At 40.1% G+C, this 17,055-nt stretch overlaps 1 protein-coding gene across 7 annotated transcripts in view; it reads left to right on the plus strand.

Annotated features, from left to right (window-relative positions):
• The window catches only part of FARS2 (phenylalanyl-tRNA synthetase 2, mitochondrial), a 608,095-nt gene that overhangs the window by 129,023 nt on the left and 462,017 nt on the right, over window positions 1–17,055 (plus strand). For 5 of the 7 annotated variants that reach the window (XM_077770046.1, XM_077770045.1, XM_077770049.1 and 2 more), the window contains one exon: window positions 2,666–2,752. The exons of the other annotated variants lie outside the window; for them this stretch is intronic. In XM_077770046.1, coding sequence (XP_077626172.1) covers window positions 2,666–2,752 — 87 coding nt within the window. The remainder of the gene's footprint in view (window positions 1–2,665; window positions 2,753–17,055) is intronic. 7 annotated transcript variants of the gene reach the window in all.

The following is a 17,055-nucleotide window of genomic DNA, read 5'->3' on the forward strand; positions in this document are numbered from 1 at the left end:
ATGGAAGAAACTTGAGCATTTTTGTATGCTGAAATTAATAAGGCATAATGCTTTGGCCTAGGCAAGAAGAAAGCTTTTTCCATTGAAATAGGGTACAAGCAGGAAAGATGGATACTAATAAGGTGAAGATTGAGTGTATGCTAGGAGATGGGGAGGTAAGAACTGGAAGGATTATTACTTGGTCATTCTGTACCTCCCCATAAAGAAAGATAAGTTATTTAAAACCAAAAGAAAGCCGTGTGATTTTTATGATGAAGAAACTAGTTTCACTGCATAGAAACTTGGGTGATTTATAAATCTTTAAGCCCCCACGGAGGAAAAGTTATTACTTAGTAATATCATAGACATTCACTTTTATTTAAAGAATCCTGGTAGAAGACAAATTGGAAACTCCATGTACTGTTATTTTCTTCTACCAGAGGGTTTACTCAAATTATATTCCTGTCATTGGCATTTTGGAGCTTGAGAACCATAGCACTATTACAACATGAATTTTTAGAGCCAATTTTGACCACAGTGAAGTGACTGTAAAGGCTGAAGGTCAAGAGTATGATTGATTGGGTGATTGCAGTCCCTTTTAAAACAAATTAGAGGTGGCAGGTTTGCCATGGGCAAAAAGTCCTGCAAGGAAATGAATTTCATCAACATTTAAAACTTCTTAGATCATCAAAAAAGAGTTTAATGTTTAAAATATAGACACACACACACACACACACACACATACACGAATGACTTGCATTTGTAAGTCTAGCCTGATTTTTTTGTTAAATAATAATATATAAGCACAAATTGGGTATGTTTTTTATTTTTAATTTAAGGACTGGTACCCTAAATGTTTATCAGTTCACTTTATTTACTTTCTTTATTTGTCTTTATTTATTGTCTTTATTCCATTCACTTTATTTACTTTCTTTATTTGTCTTTATTTATTGTCTTTATTCCATTCACTTTATTTACTTTCTTTATTTGTCTTTATTTATTGTCTTTATATTTGTCTTTATAATCTCCTTAGTGATTGGATTTGTGATTATTCATTTGTGTTTGGGATCCCTGGTTTAGAAGGAGGCAGGGGTACAGGAAGGCACCAGGACCAGTGTTAGGAAACAAAGGGCCAGGGAAGAGACGAAGCATAGTGAAGGAAATGTGGGGGTGTCTCTCATCATGGAGTAAGAGGAGATGGTGGTTTTGGAGAACGGATATTTCTCAGGAAACCAATATGTGTCCAACTCCAAGCTCTGCGCTTTCATGTATGCTACCTCCTTACAATAATCTTGACAAGGTAGATATTGAAATCATTTGTAGTTTCAAAGGGCAAAGTAAAAGGAGGTGAGAAGATGCCAGAAAAGAACTTTTAAAAGTAACGAAAAGTAGTGATGACAGTGACAGTGATTATTACTTCAGTGTAGCTGATTATGGTGCTTTTTATTCTGATATTTTAAAGAGAGAATGCAGAGTCTTTGGCAGAGTGAAAAAGGTTAATGTTGATTATTAAACTGGTTATATGTAGGCTAGTTGAACTCTCTACTTTTGTATACTTGGAAGTTTTCATACTGATAGTTTTTTTAAATGATCAAGCGAAGGAGCAAAATAGTCTTCGTTGTGACAAAAAGTGAAAGACATAAATGACAGCATTGGCCTTTGAACCCATTTTTGAGGCAGAATTACTGACAAACCATTTAGGGAATGAAGACGACCCTAAAATCTGCTTTTTTTTTTTTTTTTTTTTTTTTTTTAAAGTGTGGTCATCTCAGCTTTATGTGTCAAGACTATGAACGTTAGGTGGTTTCTTCATCTTTATCCGATGTGTGAAAGTTTTGTCCCAGGGAAGCAGCATTTATATTTTAAGAAAGGCCTGGGCTGGAACTGTCTCATTGCAGGAGGTATACAGCTCCAAGGAGGGGATCAGAATCTAGTCAGTGAGCATCCATTTCTGCAGAACACAATAGTGGGGACCGAAGGGAGCTACAAAGGCAGGAAAATAAGATCATAGGTAATATTTATGGAGGGCTTACTCTGCTCTGGGCACTCTCTAAACACTTTACTTATATTTAATCCTTACAACATCTCTAGAAGGTAGGGACTATTCTTTCTTATTTACTTTTATTTTTTTATTGTGGCAAAATGTACGAGACATAAAAATGACTGTCTTAACTATTCTTAAGTGTACAGCTCAGTGGCATTAAGTACAGTCCACATTGTTGTGTAAACCATCAATCACCACCATCCCTCTCAGAACTTTTTGTCTTCCTCAGACTGAAACTCTGTCCCCATTAAACACTAACTCCTGATTCCTATGTCCCTAAGCCCCCGACTACCATCATTCTACTTTCTATCAATTTGACTACTCTAGGGCCCTCACACGAGTGGAATCATACAGTATGTGTCATTTTGTGACTGGCATATTTCAACATAATGTCCTCAGGATTCATTCATGTTGTAGTCTGTCTCAGTTTCTTTCCTTATTAAGGCTGAGCTGTATTCCATTGTACACATGGGCTACATTTTGTTCAATTATATGTTGATGTACTCTTGGGTTGCTTCTACCTTCTGACCCTTGTGAATGGGTGTAGAAATATGTTTGAAATCTTGCTTTCAGTTCTTTTGGGCATATAGCCAGAAGTGGAATTGCTGGCTCATATGGTAATTCTATGTTTAATATTTTTAGGAACCACCATACTACTTTCTACAGTGGCCTCACCATTTTACATTTCTGTTGGTAGTGCACCAGGGTTCGGATTTCTCCAGATCACAGGTAGGTACTATTCATATTTTAGTATTATAGAGGAGGAAGAGAGGTGCAGAGGTTGAATTGACTCACATTGCTAAAATGCAGATCTGAATTTGAACCCTGTAGTCCAACTCAGTACTTTGGTTTTCCAGGTAAGATGGGTCCCAGAGAGACGTGATGGGACCCAGAGACATGATTGAGGGCACTATGCCCAATGTAGTATCGGAGCCTGGATTCAGACCCAGGCAGTTAAGCACTCTTAGAGTTAGTGTTGGTTTTCCTTTTTTTTGGATAAAAATGGTCTCTAAAAAAATTCCACATTTTGTAGAAAGATACTAATTTTTGAATGTCTCTAAATAGTTTTTTCCTGCCATTCTAAATTTATGCTTTAAACTGTTATTTAAAATATATGCCGTATGTTCTATTTTCTTTTTGTTTAGATTTCTTGGGCAATATTTTGCCTTTACATGTTTTGAGTAAATATAAAATGATTTTGGTGGAATTTATTTACATCTCCACTCTGCCTCCTCCTGCCAGAAAGTTTACCTTCAAATAAAAGCAAGCAAAATTATCTCAAGCCAGATTGAAATTGGGGGAAATTTGGAGGGTATGACAGTGAATTTTCCAGCTTTCTCAACAGAGGAGCAACAACTAGGAAGTGTACTTATTTTTTTAATCCCTGTGTGTGTTTTGCTAAAAGGTGTGGATTCTCCCTCAGAGAGTAGTCACCTGAGGTGGCTTTGTGTCATTCTGAAAACAGTTGCATTCTTCAGTAATGCTGGCTCAGCGTGGCCTGCATGTCCATTCGTGTTGTACCGTGTCTCCAGAACTTCTCTGGTCACTGCCAGGGAAGCCTCCTGTGAAAATAACAGACTTAAAGTCCTCTTGACCCTCTTCATCTAGGCAGGCCGTCTGGGTGGGTGGCTTCTGTGCTTTATTTTAAGATTGGGCAGCTGGGTGTGTGTGGCCTCGAGTTCCTCCCCAAGGTTGGGGGTGATGGCTTGTACAGTACGCCATTATAGCGGAGTGTTGGTTTTAGATAGAGACTCCTGGTCCCATTGTATCAGGGACCCACAATTGGCAAAGATGAACATTCCGGTCTGGAAGATATCTTTAGAATAATCTCTAATTCAGCGGTTTCCAACCTTGGTGTATACTCCACTTCACCTGGGGAGCTTGAAAAAATAATGATCCCCCCCCCCAAAAAAAAAAAAGAAAAAAAAATGAGGCTTAAGGCCCATCTCCAGAGATTCTGATGTAACTCATCTGGTGGGTGCCCTGGCCATTGGGGTTTGTAAAAATCTTCACAGATAATTCTAATGTATTGTTAAAGCATAGGATTGTTGTTCTGATTTCTCTTGAGTACCTGTTTCTTTGGGCTCTAATTAAGACTTTTATCACCACAGGAGGTACAGAAAGTCTTTTCTCTGGTTGTCTTTATTAGCAAGGTTTGCTGGAATATGTTTCTTACAAAGGGACTCTCTTCTATTTTGTTTATCTGTGGTTGAAAATTATTTTCAGATCCTTATGGAGTATGTCTGTATATTCACACAGTTTAGTGCTGGTTGCTGTTGAGGACAGATCTTATGTACTTTGCAGAGCCTTGAATTTCGGAATAGAGAGTAAAGATAACTGTTTTCCAAGATTTCAGCACAAGCTCCAGGTCACTGAGTTCTAATGGCAGTTTCATTTTATAAACTGAAGACTGGTGACATTGGAGCTGACATTTCTGCAGTTCTGGAAGGCTTCTCATTTAGACCCTCAGAGAACCTGCAGTGCCTGCCAGCCTGTGCACTTAGACACTCAGCCCTATCATTACTTTGGGAAGTCTGGCTATATTGTTGAGTAAACCACACAGTCCGTCTGAGGGCGTCTGGTTTTTTTTTTTTAATATTTTATTTATTTCTTAGCGACATCGTGAGCAGGGGAGGGTCAGAGAGAGAGGGAGATACAGAATCTGAAAGAGGCTCCAGGCTCCAAGCTGGCAGTTGGCACAGAGCCCGACGCGGGGCTTGAATCCACGAACTGTGAGATCATGACCTGAGCTGAAGTCGGACGCCCAACTGACTGAGCCACCCAGGTGCCCCTGAGGGCGTCTGGTTTAGAGGAATGATTTGTGCGAGCGTCTCCTGGGCTGTTTGAATTTATTTAAAAAGGCAGCGATGGGCCGCATTAGTCGCCTCAGACTCTGTCTCCTCAGGCTCCACTGCTGCCTGGATCGTCCAGTCTTTACCAACTCTGAGCCCCACCCCAGGCTCTGGCGGACCAGCCTGCGGGCACTCCCTGTCTGTGAACAGATTCTGTTGCCTTATCGAAAATCCAGGATGCAGTTCTTTCATATCAAAGCTTCGTAAAACTTAAAAAAAGTGACTATAAACTATTTATGGGAAAAAATTATTTTTAATGTTTTATTTATCTCTAGGAGAGAGAGAGAGACACAGCGTGAGCAGGGGAGGGTCAGAGAGAGAGGGAGTCACAGACTCTGAAACAGGCTCCAGGCTCTGAGCTGGCAGTCAGCACAGAGCCCGACGTGGGGCTCGAACCCACGAACCACGAGATAATGACCTAAGCAAAAGTCGGACGCTTAACCGACTAAGCCACCCAGGCGCCCCTTATGGGAAAAATTTAAAAAATGGAAAAAAAAAGGTAGTACACTACGAAAGGAGCCATCAGAAACAAAAGAAACGAAATTGCAGTTAGAGCGTCAAAAAGTGAAATGGGAATATGAACTCTGCACGTTGAGTTGCTTCAAAACAAGAAGAAGAAAAAAGAAGACATACTGAAAAGTTGCATGAAAAAATTAGGGAGAAGTTACGAAGAACACAGGAGCAATATACCCAGGAAGTTGAAATGAAACTACAACTTGAAGCCACTGTTAAAATACTAAACATGGAATTGACTGTAAAAAAATCATTTGCGTAAGTTAGCTGTGAGACAACTTCAAGAAGAACTGGCTGAAAAAAAAGTCTATGTCATAGGCTTCACTGGAAGTTGTATCATGTTATCATCTTAGTTTAGGAGATGAGAGGATCTGAAGAAGAAATTAGATCAAATCAAAAGTCACTTGCAAAGAGCACACAATCGATATACAGATGCCGTAAGACAGGTTGAGAAAATGGAAGATCATTTGCAAAAACTTGAAGTTGAAAATGCCCAGACAAAAGTTACAATCAAAAAGCAAATGGACAAAATTGAAGAGCTTCGGAAAAACTTGTCAAGTTTGCTGCTGTTGAATTTGAAGCAAATCCCCTAGAACTTTTCCTTTAGGATCTGCTGATAATACAGGTTGAACTGAGGATCTAATCACTATAGCTCACAAGACTATCTAGAGATTTTGAAGAACAATTATATTATCTGGAAAATAAACAGTAAAAATTTATTTACTGGATTTTTACATAATGTTTTAATTGTTTCCCATTGAACATATTCTATGTAAAAATCATTATTAAAGATAAAAAACAATAAAAAGGCAGGACGGATCTGGCACTCTCCTCCCTGTGTTGGACTGTGGCTTTAAGATTATTTGGTTGAAACTTCATCAAAGTCCAGAGGTGAGATTTGGGGTTTGGGGAAACAAATATTCTTGCTTTGATTTTGTTTTAAAAGTGAGCATTTAGATGTAAAATTTTCTAGCTTCGTCATTGTTTGTATTCTGTGTATTTATGAGAGCTCTGTCCGCGGTTGAAGCAGAAAGGATGTATGCTCTTCCTGCTGTGTATCAGAGACCCATTTAAGGGTAGAAAACGTTTGTGTTCCTCCAGTAGTGGAGAACAAGGGCTTCTTGACCGGCTCCGAAACCTAACAGATATGGACAGAGCGGAGAAACCTATACATGTATATGTGTGTGCCCTTAGGAATGTATGTAGTATAACCATACATAGTTTATATTCATACATGGCTGATAATTCAGAGTAACAGGAAATTCTCATAGGGACATCTGCCATTCACCTCTTCATTTTTTTCAAAGAGAGGCACATTTTGGTTTGATCTGCCATTCACATTTAAGTAATTTCATAATGGTTGTGGGGGCTGGATGGGAACGGTGACTGTCTTCTCCCATTTGTGTGGATTTCTCCTCTTAAGTTCATTACCTCCGTGACAGGTTTGTGTGGAGGGGTCGAGTGAGGTTTCTGATGGGTGAGGGGGACTCATTGCTCAGATCATGTCTTAGAACATGAAGGCCATGCTTCCCTGGAAGGACCTGAAGGGGACCTTGGATCAGTTGGAATGATTTTTTCTGCTCTGATTTTTTCTTACTCTCATTTGATTGCCCATCACATTCCCTGTCATTACTCCCTGCTTGTTGATCTCCAGGGGCTGATTAGTTACACACGTCACTAAGAAAAGGTCAAGGGTTTTAACAACGGGGCACTTAATTTTCTATTGCCTTAAGTTAGTTTTTAAGATGCCATATGTTTGAAATGAAAAGGCAGCAGGGTACCAGCAAATTCTCTTTAAAAATGTGTGGAGGATGTTCTTGTGGCCCCTTCTCCTAGCCCCAGCACCCCTCAGGGGCTTTCAGAGCCGGGACCATTTCTAAGGGGAATAGTTCAGAAATGGTTCCCTTCCATCAGTGATAGTTTGTGGCACCTTCATATAGGACGTGTAGAATCAAATTTTATATTATGGTGGGATGGGAGGGGTCACTAATGTAACAGTAAAGCCATTGTGTTTTTTGTAAAACTAACAAACGTTACTCTAATTTTATTGAAAATGGGGATAACTTACTCAAAAGTAAAGCTAGTGTCAAATGATTACAGTGAGCCACTCACTTCCTACACGTCAGTCAGTCTCTGTTAAAAAACAAAGATGAGTAAGACATGGTCCCCCCCTCTAAGAACTTAGGAAGAAGCTCCTTATGCCATATATCATCTTAGCCATACACTCTTCCATAGTTACCAATCACGCCCATCTCCCTCCTTGTCCACTTACAGATGCCAGGATGACAGTTTTCTCACATCTTGGTGCTCTTCCTCTTTGGAATGCAGGGTGCTCTTTTCATTGTGGCACCTGGTACTCCCAAGTGTGGTCCTAACACAGTGGTTTACAGTACCCCTCCCCACCTAGATCTGTGTTTTCACAAGAACCCCAGCTGACTTGGGCATACAAGATGGTTCCATTTCAGTTGGGCTAAGTAGGGCCCGAGAATCTGCATTTCTAGGGAACTCCCACGTGATGCTGTTGCTGGTCTGTGGACCACACTGGGGATAGCAAGGCTTTGCTCTAGAAAGCCTACTTAATCTCCCCCAGTGCCAGAGAATAGCAAAGATGTTTGGCTTTTCTGCTAATATGGGAGAGCATACATAGCTAACCAAATACCTCTGCCTAAATACTCTCAAGGGGAGTCAAAGTTAAAGAAAGTACGTGTTTACTAGGTGCTAGATATAGTTCTCAGAATTTTATTAATATACTTGATATTCACAACAGTTTTATATCTATTTTTATAGATGGGAAAATTGAGGCACAGAGGGATTAAGTAGCTTGACCGAAGTCACATTAACAAGTGAAAGAACAGGGCTTTGAATGCAGGCAGTATGACCTCAACACCCCAGCTTTGAAAGGATTGCTGTATGCTTCCTCTTTGTCTAAGGTGTTATATTTGTGGGGAAGTGGAGTCAGATCGTGGCTCAGAAATGAGCATCTCGGTTTGGATAGTAGGGTGGTTCTGGAGGGCAGGCTGTTTCCAGGTATGTGGTTGGTATAAGGTATAAGCAATAGAAAGTGGGCCATGGTAATCATGTTTACGGGGCAGAAGTAGTAGAGGAAGGTGAGACAGGCCCAATGCTAGTAGCTGAGGAAGAAGAGGGCATGTGTAGCAAACTTTAATTTTAGCATTACGATGCACCTGATACTACGGTTTACATTCATTATTTCTTTTGAACCTTATAATGATCTTGTGTCAGAGGTACAGATTTTAAAGATAAGGGAACTGAGGTTTGGGGAGCTTAAGTGATTTTCCCAAGGTTGACAGAGAGAAAAGTAACATAATTTTAAATTTGAAGTCAGTTGTTCTACGGCCTCCCACGGCAGGGCCTCAGAGCAGAAATTAAGCTACAGAGGGGAGGTTAGAACTTGGTTGTTGACAGTGCATGTAAACGAGATGCTTGGGCAACAGATAAGTGCAAGAACACACAGGCTACAAAGCAGAGAACCTACAAGACTCACTAAGTGTTGGTCCTTTAAAACTGGCTTGGAGTCCCCCAAGATCTCCCAGCGTAGGGCTGGTCCCCAGGCTGGACGCAGGGCTGAAACTGCATGTGGGGTTGAGTGGTTCCAAGTTTAAATCTGTTTCCATCTGGTGATTAATGTTGGTTAAAACTGAACACTCTTCCTGACTTCCTGCGTCCCTCATCCCTGAGTCAGCCCAGGAGAGGCCAGTCCTGCCCTTGCTTTGACTCCTGTCCCTGAGACACACACCCTCTGCTGCCACACTCTGCTTCCCTACAAGTGACAGATGTTTCTGCTTTCTTACCCCCATCTTTCTGATTATTACATTTCTTGCCACAGACATTCCTCATTGCTCCAAATATGAAAATCTGAGCTTATTTCCTTTAAATGAATTATTGTACAGCCTCGTATGACCCCATATAAATCTCTTTAACAGAGAGCTAATCTGACAGCATGTGTAGTGTGCCTGGGGAATTCTCTGCCTCAGGATGCTTGTAATGGAGGGAATTGACTGGGCTTAGCTGGTGGGCACTGCTCATTTTTAAATTTTTTTTTTGGCAATCATTGACAATATGAAATACCTCCAGAAAGTTCTCCATGAATCTGCTCTGTACACGTGAATCCCAGCCCCTCATGCAGTGTGAAATGCCTCTGGTCCCCTTCCTCTCTGGGTAAAAGAGCAGGCTTTACTTTCTGATGTGGCCCCTTCCTTCTTTATCCTTACGATCAAAAACATGCATTCCATTTTTTCAAAAGGATGCTCTCTTTCTCTTTTGTAAGTGTTTCTTTATTTTGGGAGACAGACAGGGAGAGAGAAAATCCCAAGCAGACTTCATGCTGTCAGTGTAGAGCCTGAGTCGAGGCTGGATCTCATGAACCGTGAGATCATAACCTGAGCTGAAATCAGGAGTTGGTCACTGAAGGGCACCTGAGGGGCACATGGGTGGCTCAGCTGGCTGAGTGCCGGCTCTTGATTTCGGCTCAGGTCAAGATCTCCTCTCTCTCCCTCTCTGCCCGTCCCCTGCCTGTCTGTCTGTCTCCCAAAATAAATAAACATTAAAAAAAGAGTCTGTTGCTTAACCAGCTGAGCCACCCAGGCACCCCTAAAATGATTCTCTTTTAATGATAGAAGCATCAGAACTATATGACAGAAAGATAAGAAATAGAAAAAACACCTCCATTCACCATCCTAAAACAGTGATTATCAGTTTTTATACTCTTCTGAAATGATTTTTACATATTTGTACCTGTTGTTTTCTGTTTGCATTCCCCTTTATTACTACATAATCTACATCATTACCATTTTAATGGTTGCATAATATTCGGTTGTGATACCGTACCATTAATTATTTAGCTCTGTTGTTGACACGTACATTGCTCCCACCTTTTCAAAATTATTAATAACACCGTAAGGCACATCTTTGTGCATGTAGGTATTTCCATATTTTGAATTAGATTCTTATGAGAGAGTCCCAGGTGTGGCATTACTAGGTCAAAGAGTATGAAGAATTTTATGGCTTCTAAAACATATTGCCAGATTGCTTTCCAGAGGAGTGGAACCAATTTACAATGCTATCACAAAGTCATTTGTTTCCCAGATGGCTAGCCAGGGTTAGGGATGTGGCCTCTCAGAGTAGGAGAGGAGGAGGAGGGAGGGGTGTGTGTGTGTGTGTATGTGTGTATGCACATGTACACACAAAACTCACGGATTCCTGTGTGTGCTGATTTAAGCCTCAAGGACGTTATGCATTGTTCTTGTTAATAGGAATATACTAGGTGTCTAATTGTCCAGTTCAGTGTTTAATATCGCAGTGTGCTAGACAAGGAATAAAGCAAGTTATATGTATTTCCTGTTTCTATGGAATTTTGAAGATTTAAAAAAATTGGCAAAGGTTAGTTAAAAACCTTCAGCTACTGTGACGAGTTTCTTAGTGACCCTCTCCTTTCTGAGAATACCTAATGATTTGGAAGTGAAGGTAGAATTTGAAGGAGTTCCAGAACAGGCAGAGGAAGTACCTGGGCATATGCTCAGGAGCATGCCTACCTGGGCAGCAAAAGTTCCCTCACCTGGTAACTGTAGTCTTTCAGTTGCTAATGGAGTGCTTGTGTTGAGAAGGATTTTGAGGTCACATCTAGGCTTTAGTGGGGAAAGGTACTTTGATTCATTAGTAATTTGTTCTTGATCTAGATTTGTTCATTATAGTTTTCTCTAATTCTTTCTGTTTCCCATTGGACTGTAAACATTAAATGCCTTAAAAGTAGGGACTGTACCTTTTAAAATTGTTACTTTTTATACCTGTCCCCTGGATTGTCTAGCACATTATTTTGTGTACTACGTATATAGTGGCTTTGTGTCGTCTGACTGACTGAATGAATGAATGGAGGAAATGAAGGCTGCATCCTCGGGGTCCTACCAAAGCTCTGTGATGACGTGACAGGACTGCACTGGCCTTGTGCTGTCATGTAAAACCTGCACCAGATCTCCCAGGGGTAGAGGAGGAGGAGGCTTTGGTGGGGAGATTACCTGACAAAGGTAATGCTATTAAAGACTTCTGACTTTATGTTTTACTCCCACATCGTCTAACAGGACCTCCTTGTTTGACAGATGAAGAAACCGAGCCAAGTGTCTTCCTTAAGGTCTCACAGATAGTGGATAACGACCGAAAACTCAGACCTGGTCCTTCGGTTCCTCCTCTGGTGTCCCTCCTGCTACGTGGTGTTGACAGAACTTAGGGCACTTGTTTTGCTACTCCCATCCCCCCATGCCCTCACCAGGTCTATATTTGGAGTTTACTTTGCTATATGCCCACGTTTCCCCTCTCTTGTAGCTGCACAGATGTGTTTATAGAGATTGTGACCTTGATGCAAGAGTCAGATCAGGTCCAGAGTCATAGAGGGGTAGAGGTCTGTATTGAGAGCCGAGGCCTAGTGAGGGATCCAAATTCAGTTTCATACAAAATTACAGCTTTGCATTATCTGTGGATTTGAATATAAACTTTGTATTTCAGAGGAAGAATGCTCAGTGTTAGTTATGGTACATGATTTGAGTGTGTATTTGCCACAGTTGTGATCCTAATAAAACTCTGATTATGTTCCATATGTGCAGCATAGAGATTGAAGGTTGTCAAGGGAGCATTAACTTTGAGTTTCTTGATTTCTCTTGTGTGACTGAAATCTAAACCTCAGTGTTGCATCGTGGTTTTTCTTCTTTCCTCTCTGTAACCTTTCACCCTGAATGTGACAAGCACATTTGTTTGCATAGTTGAAGTTCTAAAGCTAAAGGCTTTAATAGTGAGGGAAGTGCCTGTGGTGAATGCCAAATGGCACCACTGAAGAGTCAAAGCAGGAGGGAGAATGAACAGTCTCCGGGACCTTCCAACAGCCATGTGATGTCTGCCCTGGGATTTGAATGATTTGTGGATGACTACAGCCTGCTCAGTCCACGATGGCTCGAGGCTTCTTGAAATTGATGTCAAACACATAAGCTGTCAGTAGTTATAGCTACTGGGTAATCGGGTTTGAAATTTATGGGTATTTACATTTCAGAGGGCTTTTACTGTGTTTCTATAACTTTGGGGTAGAAATGTTTGTCCTTGGTATGACTGAATAGCTTAATTTATGCATGGTGCCAGTGTTTCAAACTGTCTCAGTGTGTAAACACCTTTTTCCTGGGAGAGCACAGATATAATCTTGTTAATCCTATTTGTGGACTAGTGGACAGGGTGATTTCTAGCTCCATACTGCCTTTTGTACAATAACCGGTAATATGGTTATACAGTAAAAAGAAGATAGAAGATTCTTACTGTTGTGGATAAACATTTTGTTACAACTTGCTGAGGTAGGTACTTTTTTAACTTTGGTCTCAAAGGGACTTTTTTCCCCCCTCATGATAGGAACTATAAGCTTGTTCTCAAAAATTTAGAAAATGAGGAAAAATTGAAAGAAGAGAGAAAATTAACCCAAGGTCCTTCCAGTTGAATACAATCCACTTATAATGTTTTAAAAATTGTCTGCCATTTCTTTCCTATATGTAATTTTTATGTGCTTAGGATCAGTCTATTTATGCAAGTGTTTTTTCTTTCTACTTAATGCATGTTTTTCCTTGTTACGTAATTTCCTTTACAGATAACCGAATTTTTCATCAAGAGGCAGTTATTAAAATATTTGCTTATCTGGCAGTGTCTGGACCACAGGCTCAGCCCTTTGTCATCCGTGGGGTTTTGTACTGCCCCTCAGTCATGGAGACAGACTTGGGTGGGTTGTCTGTTCAGTCAGTGGTGATGGGCTCCCTCTTTCCTCTGACAGAAATTAATTGGCACAGCTCCAGTATTTTCCCAATTGCAAATTATCCTCTAGTGAGCTTTTTGTGCATGAAGCTTGGTATGTTTTTAGGATTAGTTTTTTAGAATGTTTTCTCAGAGTTGAATTGCTGGTCAAAAAGATAAAACATTTTTGATGTTACACACACACACACACACACACACACACACACACACACACAGTTTTATGTTGCATAATATTGTGTATGTTTTTTTCCATAAGTTGATACTAGTAACACCAGACATAGGAAACTAACCACATGCTACACATGAACATCATTTATTATTGCTGTTTAAGCTTTGTTAACTTAATGTGCAAAAAAAATAGCATTGAATTTTTAAGTTTTTGTTTGCTTGGCAGTGAGTTTGAGCATTTTGGCATATATTTGTTAACTATTTGATTTCCTGTTTTATGAATTACCTCAGCTCAGCTTACAGTTGTGGTGGGTAGGAAAGGGTGGTGCCTGTGGGAATCTTGGGGGGCAGGTGGTTAGGACACAGAGCTGCCCTGCACACTTGGTCTTGAGAGGCCTCACAGTGTGCCTTACCTAGTGGCAGGTAAGCATCCATCCTACTCACATTGCTTCAAGAGATGAGAACCTTTTAAGACTGAAGTGAAGGGAGGGGTGCCTGGCTCATTTAGTAGAGTGTATGACTCTTGGTGTTGGGGTTGTGGGTTAGCCCCATGTTGGGTATAGAGATTACTTAAAAATAAATAAAATCTTTAAAAAAAAGGTCTGAAATAAAGGGAGAGTATGAGGTTTTAATTTTTATCAATAAATGGAGCATGGATGTGAGATTCTTTTTAACTTTTTAAATATAGCCTGCTACAAAATTATTCTTCCATTAATTCTTTCCTCAGTTATTGTCTACTGGACCAGGTATTCCTGGCTGAGGGAACACACTGTGTAATGGCCTCAAAGCAGAAAGTGATATGTCCTAGGAAGGCAGACAGAGCCGGGGCACCTGGATGGTGACAAGGCAGATATGGATGAGGTCACAGAAGTGGGAAGGAGCCCAGTGATGCGGAGATTTGTGGGTCCCCAAGAATGCCGCAGGTGAGCACTGCAGGATTTGAGCTGTAGGGGTGTGGTTCTGTATTACTCTCTAGAAGGATCACTGTAGAAGTGGATTAGAGGTGAGCAAGAGAGGAAGCAGTGACTCTCACTGGATGCCTGCCAGGGTGGCCTTGGCATGGGATAATGGTGGCTTTCATGCCGCTGCTTCTTAAACCTGTGGCACAGGACCATAATTTTTAATTTCCATTCTGTTTTTGATTTTTGTAAATTTTAAGAAATGTGAATTACTGGAAGAATGTGGCAGCTAATTGTTCCAAAAGGACTTATGTACCTACTTTCTGTCCTTATATAGGTTGGCACCAGGCATCTGCAGACCACCCTTTGTGTAGCCCCAATTGTTTAATTTTTTTTTAATGTTTTATTTATTTTTGAGAGAGAGATAGAGACAGCATTAGCAGGGGAGGGTTAGAGAGAGGGAGATACAGAATCTGAAGACAGGCTCCAGGCTCTGAGCTAGCTGCCAGTACAGAGCCCGACATGGGGCTTGAACCCACGAACCGTGAGATCATGACCAGAGCTGAAGTCGAACGCTTAACCAACTGAGCCACCCAGGCGCCCCTGTGTAGCTCCAATTGTGACTACTGCTCTAGCATGCACTTTGTATGCATGGGGCAGTGGTGCACTGTTAACATTCTGTGCCAGTCACTGTGTGGTGCACAGGATAAACAGACGTGAAGTCAGCAGGGTCTCTGCCTTGTCTGATTCTGTAGTCTAGCTGAATTAGGGGAGAAGCAGATGAACCTGGGGTGGACCAGTAGGACTTACTGGTGGATTAGACGTGGAAGATTTAAGGAGAAGGAGAACTGCAGGCTGCCTGGCAGGAGGAGGGCTTTTAGACCTGGTATGTGTGAGATTCTTTTTGGCCTTGAGCTTTTCTTTTTTAAAGAGAACATATTAATTTATTAACAACAAAATGATTTACATCTGATGCAGATTTGAAATGAATTTCTAGGGAAGAGATCTGGACGGCTGGAGGATAGGGGTGGGAGGGAGCCTTACTTTTCAATTTATATCCCTTTATACCTTTTTAATTTTGTAGTGTTTCTGTATATCACCTATCCAACAAAATATGTTTAAAGCTAGGTGTTTTTTTTTCAACAGCTGTGAATAAATTGAAATAAGAAATGTGGGAGACTTATATGATGAAAACTTTAAAATCAAAGGGATATCATAGGAGGATTGAAGAAATGGAAAAAGGAAGTTTAGAAAGGAAGGCTCAGTATTGAAAGGGGTCAGTTGTCCAGAAATGTATAAAATTGGTGCTTTCCCAATTCAAAAGATTTTTGTTGCTCGGGGAGGGAGTTGGCAAATGATACAGAATTCACCTACAAAAATAAAAATATGAGAAAAGCCGGGGAAATTCCGAAAAAGATGAACAACAAGCAGCACCTGGATGTTAAGATACATTATGAAGCTGTAATTACTTAAACGCTGGGACTGGATAACTTCAGCTTCTTGCTGCAAAAGAAGAAATAGGCAGACAGATCAACAGAACAAAATAGTATCCAAAAGTAAACATGAAATGGACCTGAAATTAGATGATGATAATGATGGTTTTGAAACCACTGTAGAAAATATATTTTCTAATAATTTAAATGTTTAGGGAAATGAGATTAAACAAAATGCATTTTTTCTCTTTCATTCTTTACTCAGGTGAATTCCATGTAGATCAAAGATTAAAGCATGAAAATATGAAAAAGTAAAACTATAAGAAAACATGGGTAGACTTATTTGTAATTTTGGGATGGTGAAGACCTTTCTCTAAACCGTACATTTTTAATACATATGACCAAGAAAGAGTTGCCAGTAACTGTCTTAATTTTAAAAGAATTCATAATGAAAAATGAAGTAATGAAAACCTATTAGTCCAGTAGTGTGTGTGTGTGTGTGTGTGTGTGTGTGTGTGCGCGCGCGTGCGTGTGTGTGTGTGTGTGAGAGAGAGAGAATTGGTAGTTTAAGAAAAAATATACAATATTATATAATATACAGTATACAAAATATACAGGTATATCAATGAGGTATTATTTTTGGCCAGTTTGGCAAAAATAAAATAAAATTCTAAGTGCTCATGAGAATTTGGGCAAACAATCTCTCACCCCAAAAACATAAGATCCGCAGGCAATATCAAAGTAGATTGCATGTGCCTTTTTCCCTAGAAATCCCACCTTTAAGAAATTACCTTCCTTCTGTACTTACACTATGATGTGCTAAGATATGTGGGCAAGGATGCTTATTCCAGCATCATTTGCTATAGCTAACACCTGGGAGACCATAGCATCTCAGTGTGGCTCTGGTTAAATAAATCCTGGCACCCCCAAATGGCAGTATGATCTGTAGCTGTCCAAAGAGTGAGGAGTATGTATAATATGCTGACAGAGGAAAAATACCAATGCATGTTGTTCTTAAATGAAAAGCAAGATGTGGTCTGTGACCCTGTTTATAGAAACACTCAAAGATAATGTTTTATAGATTAAATAAATTCCCCCATCTTTCCAAAATAGGAAACTTTAACTGTTGTAAGAAGGGTGACAAAATAACTGAGGTAGAGATTGTGGATGGGTCTGTTGGAATTATGTGTGTGTGTGCTTATAGTCTAATTATTTTCAACTCAGCAGGGGTTATCTGAATATGAGATTATAGAGTTTTCTTTCTCTGTATTTAAACATGCATATATCTATACTCCTTAATAAATGTTACATAGAAAAAAAATCTGTAAAAGTTTATTTGTAGATTTTGATATGAGACTCAGTTCAACTTAATT

Source organism: Crocuta crocuta, unplaced genomic scaffold (genome assembly GCF_008692635.1).
Source record: "Crocuta crocuta isolate KB4526 unplaced genomic scaffold, BGI_CrCroc_1.0 scaffold24, whole genome shotgun sequence".
NCBI classification, from domain to species: Eukaryota; Metazoa; Chordata; class Mammalia; order Carnivora; family Hyaenidae; genus Crocuta; species Crocuta crocuta.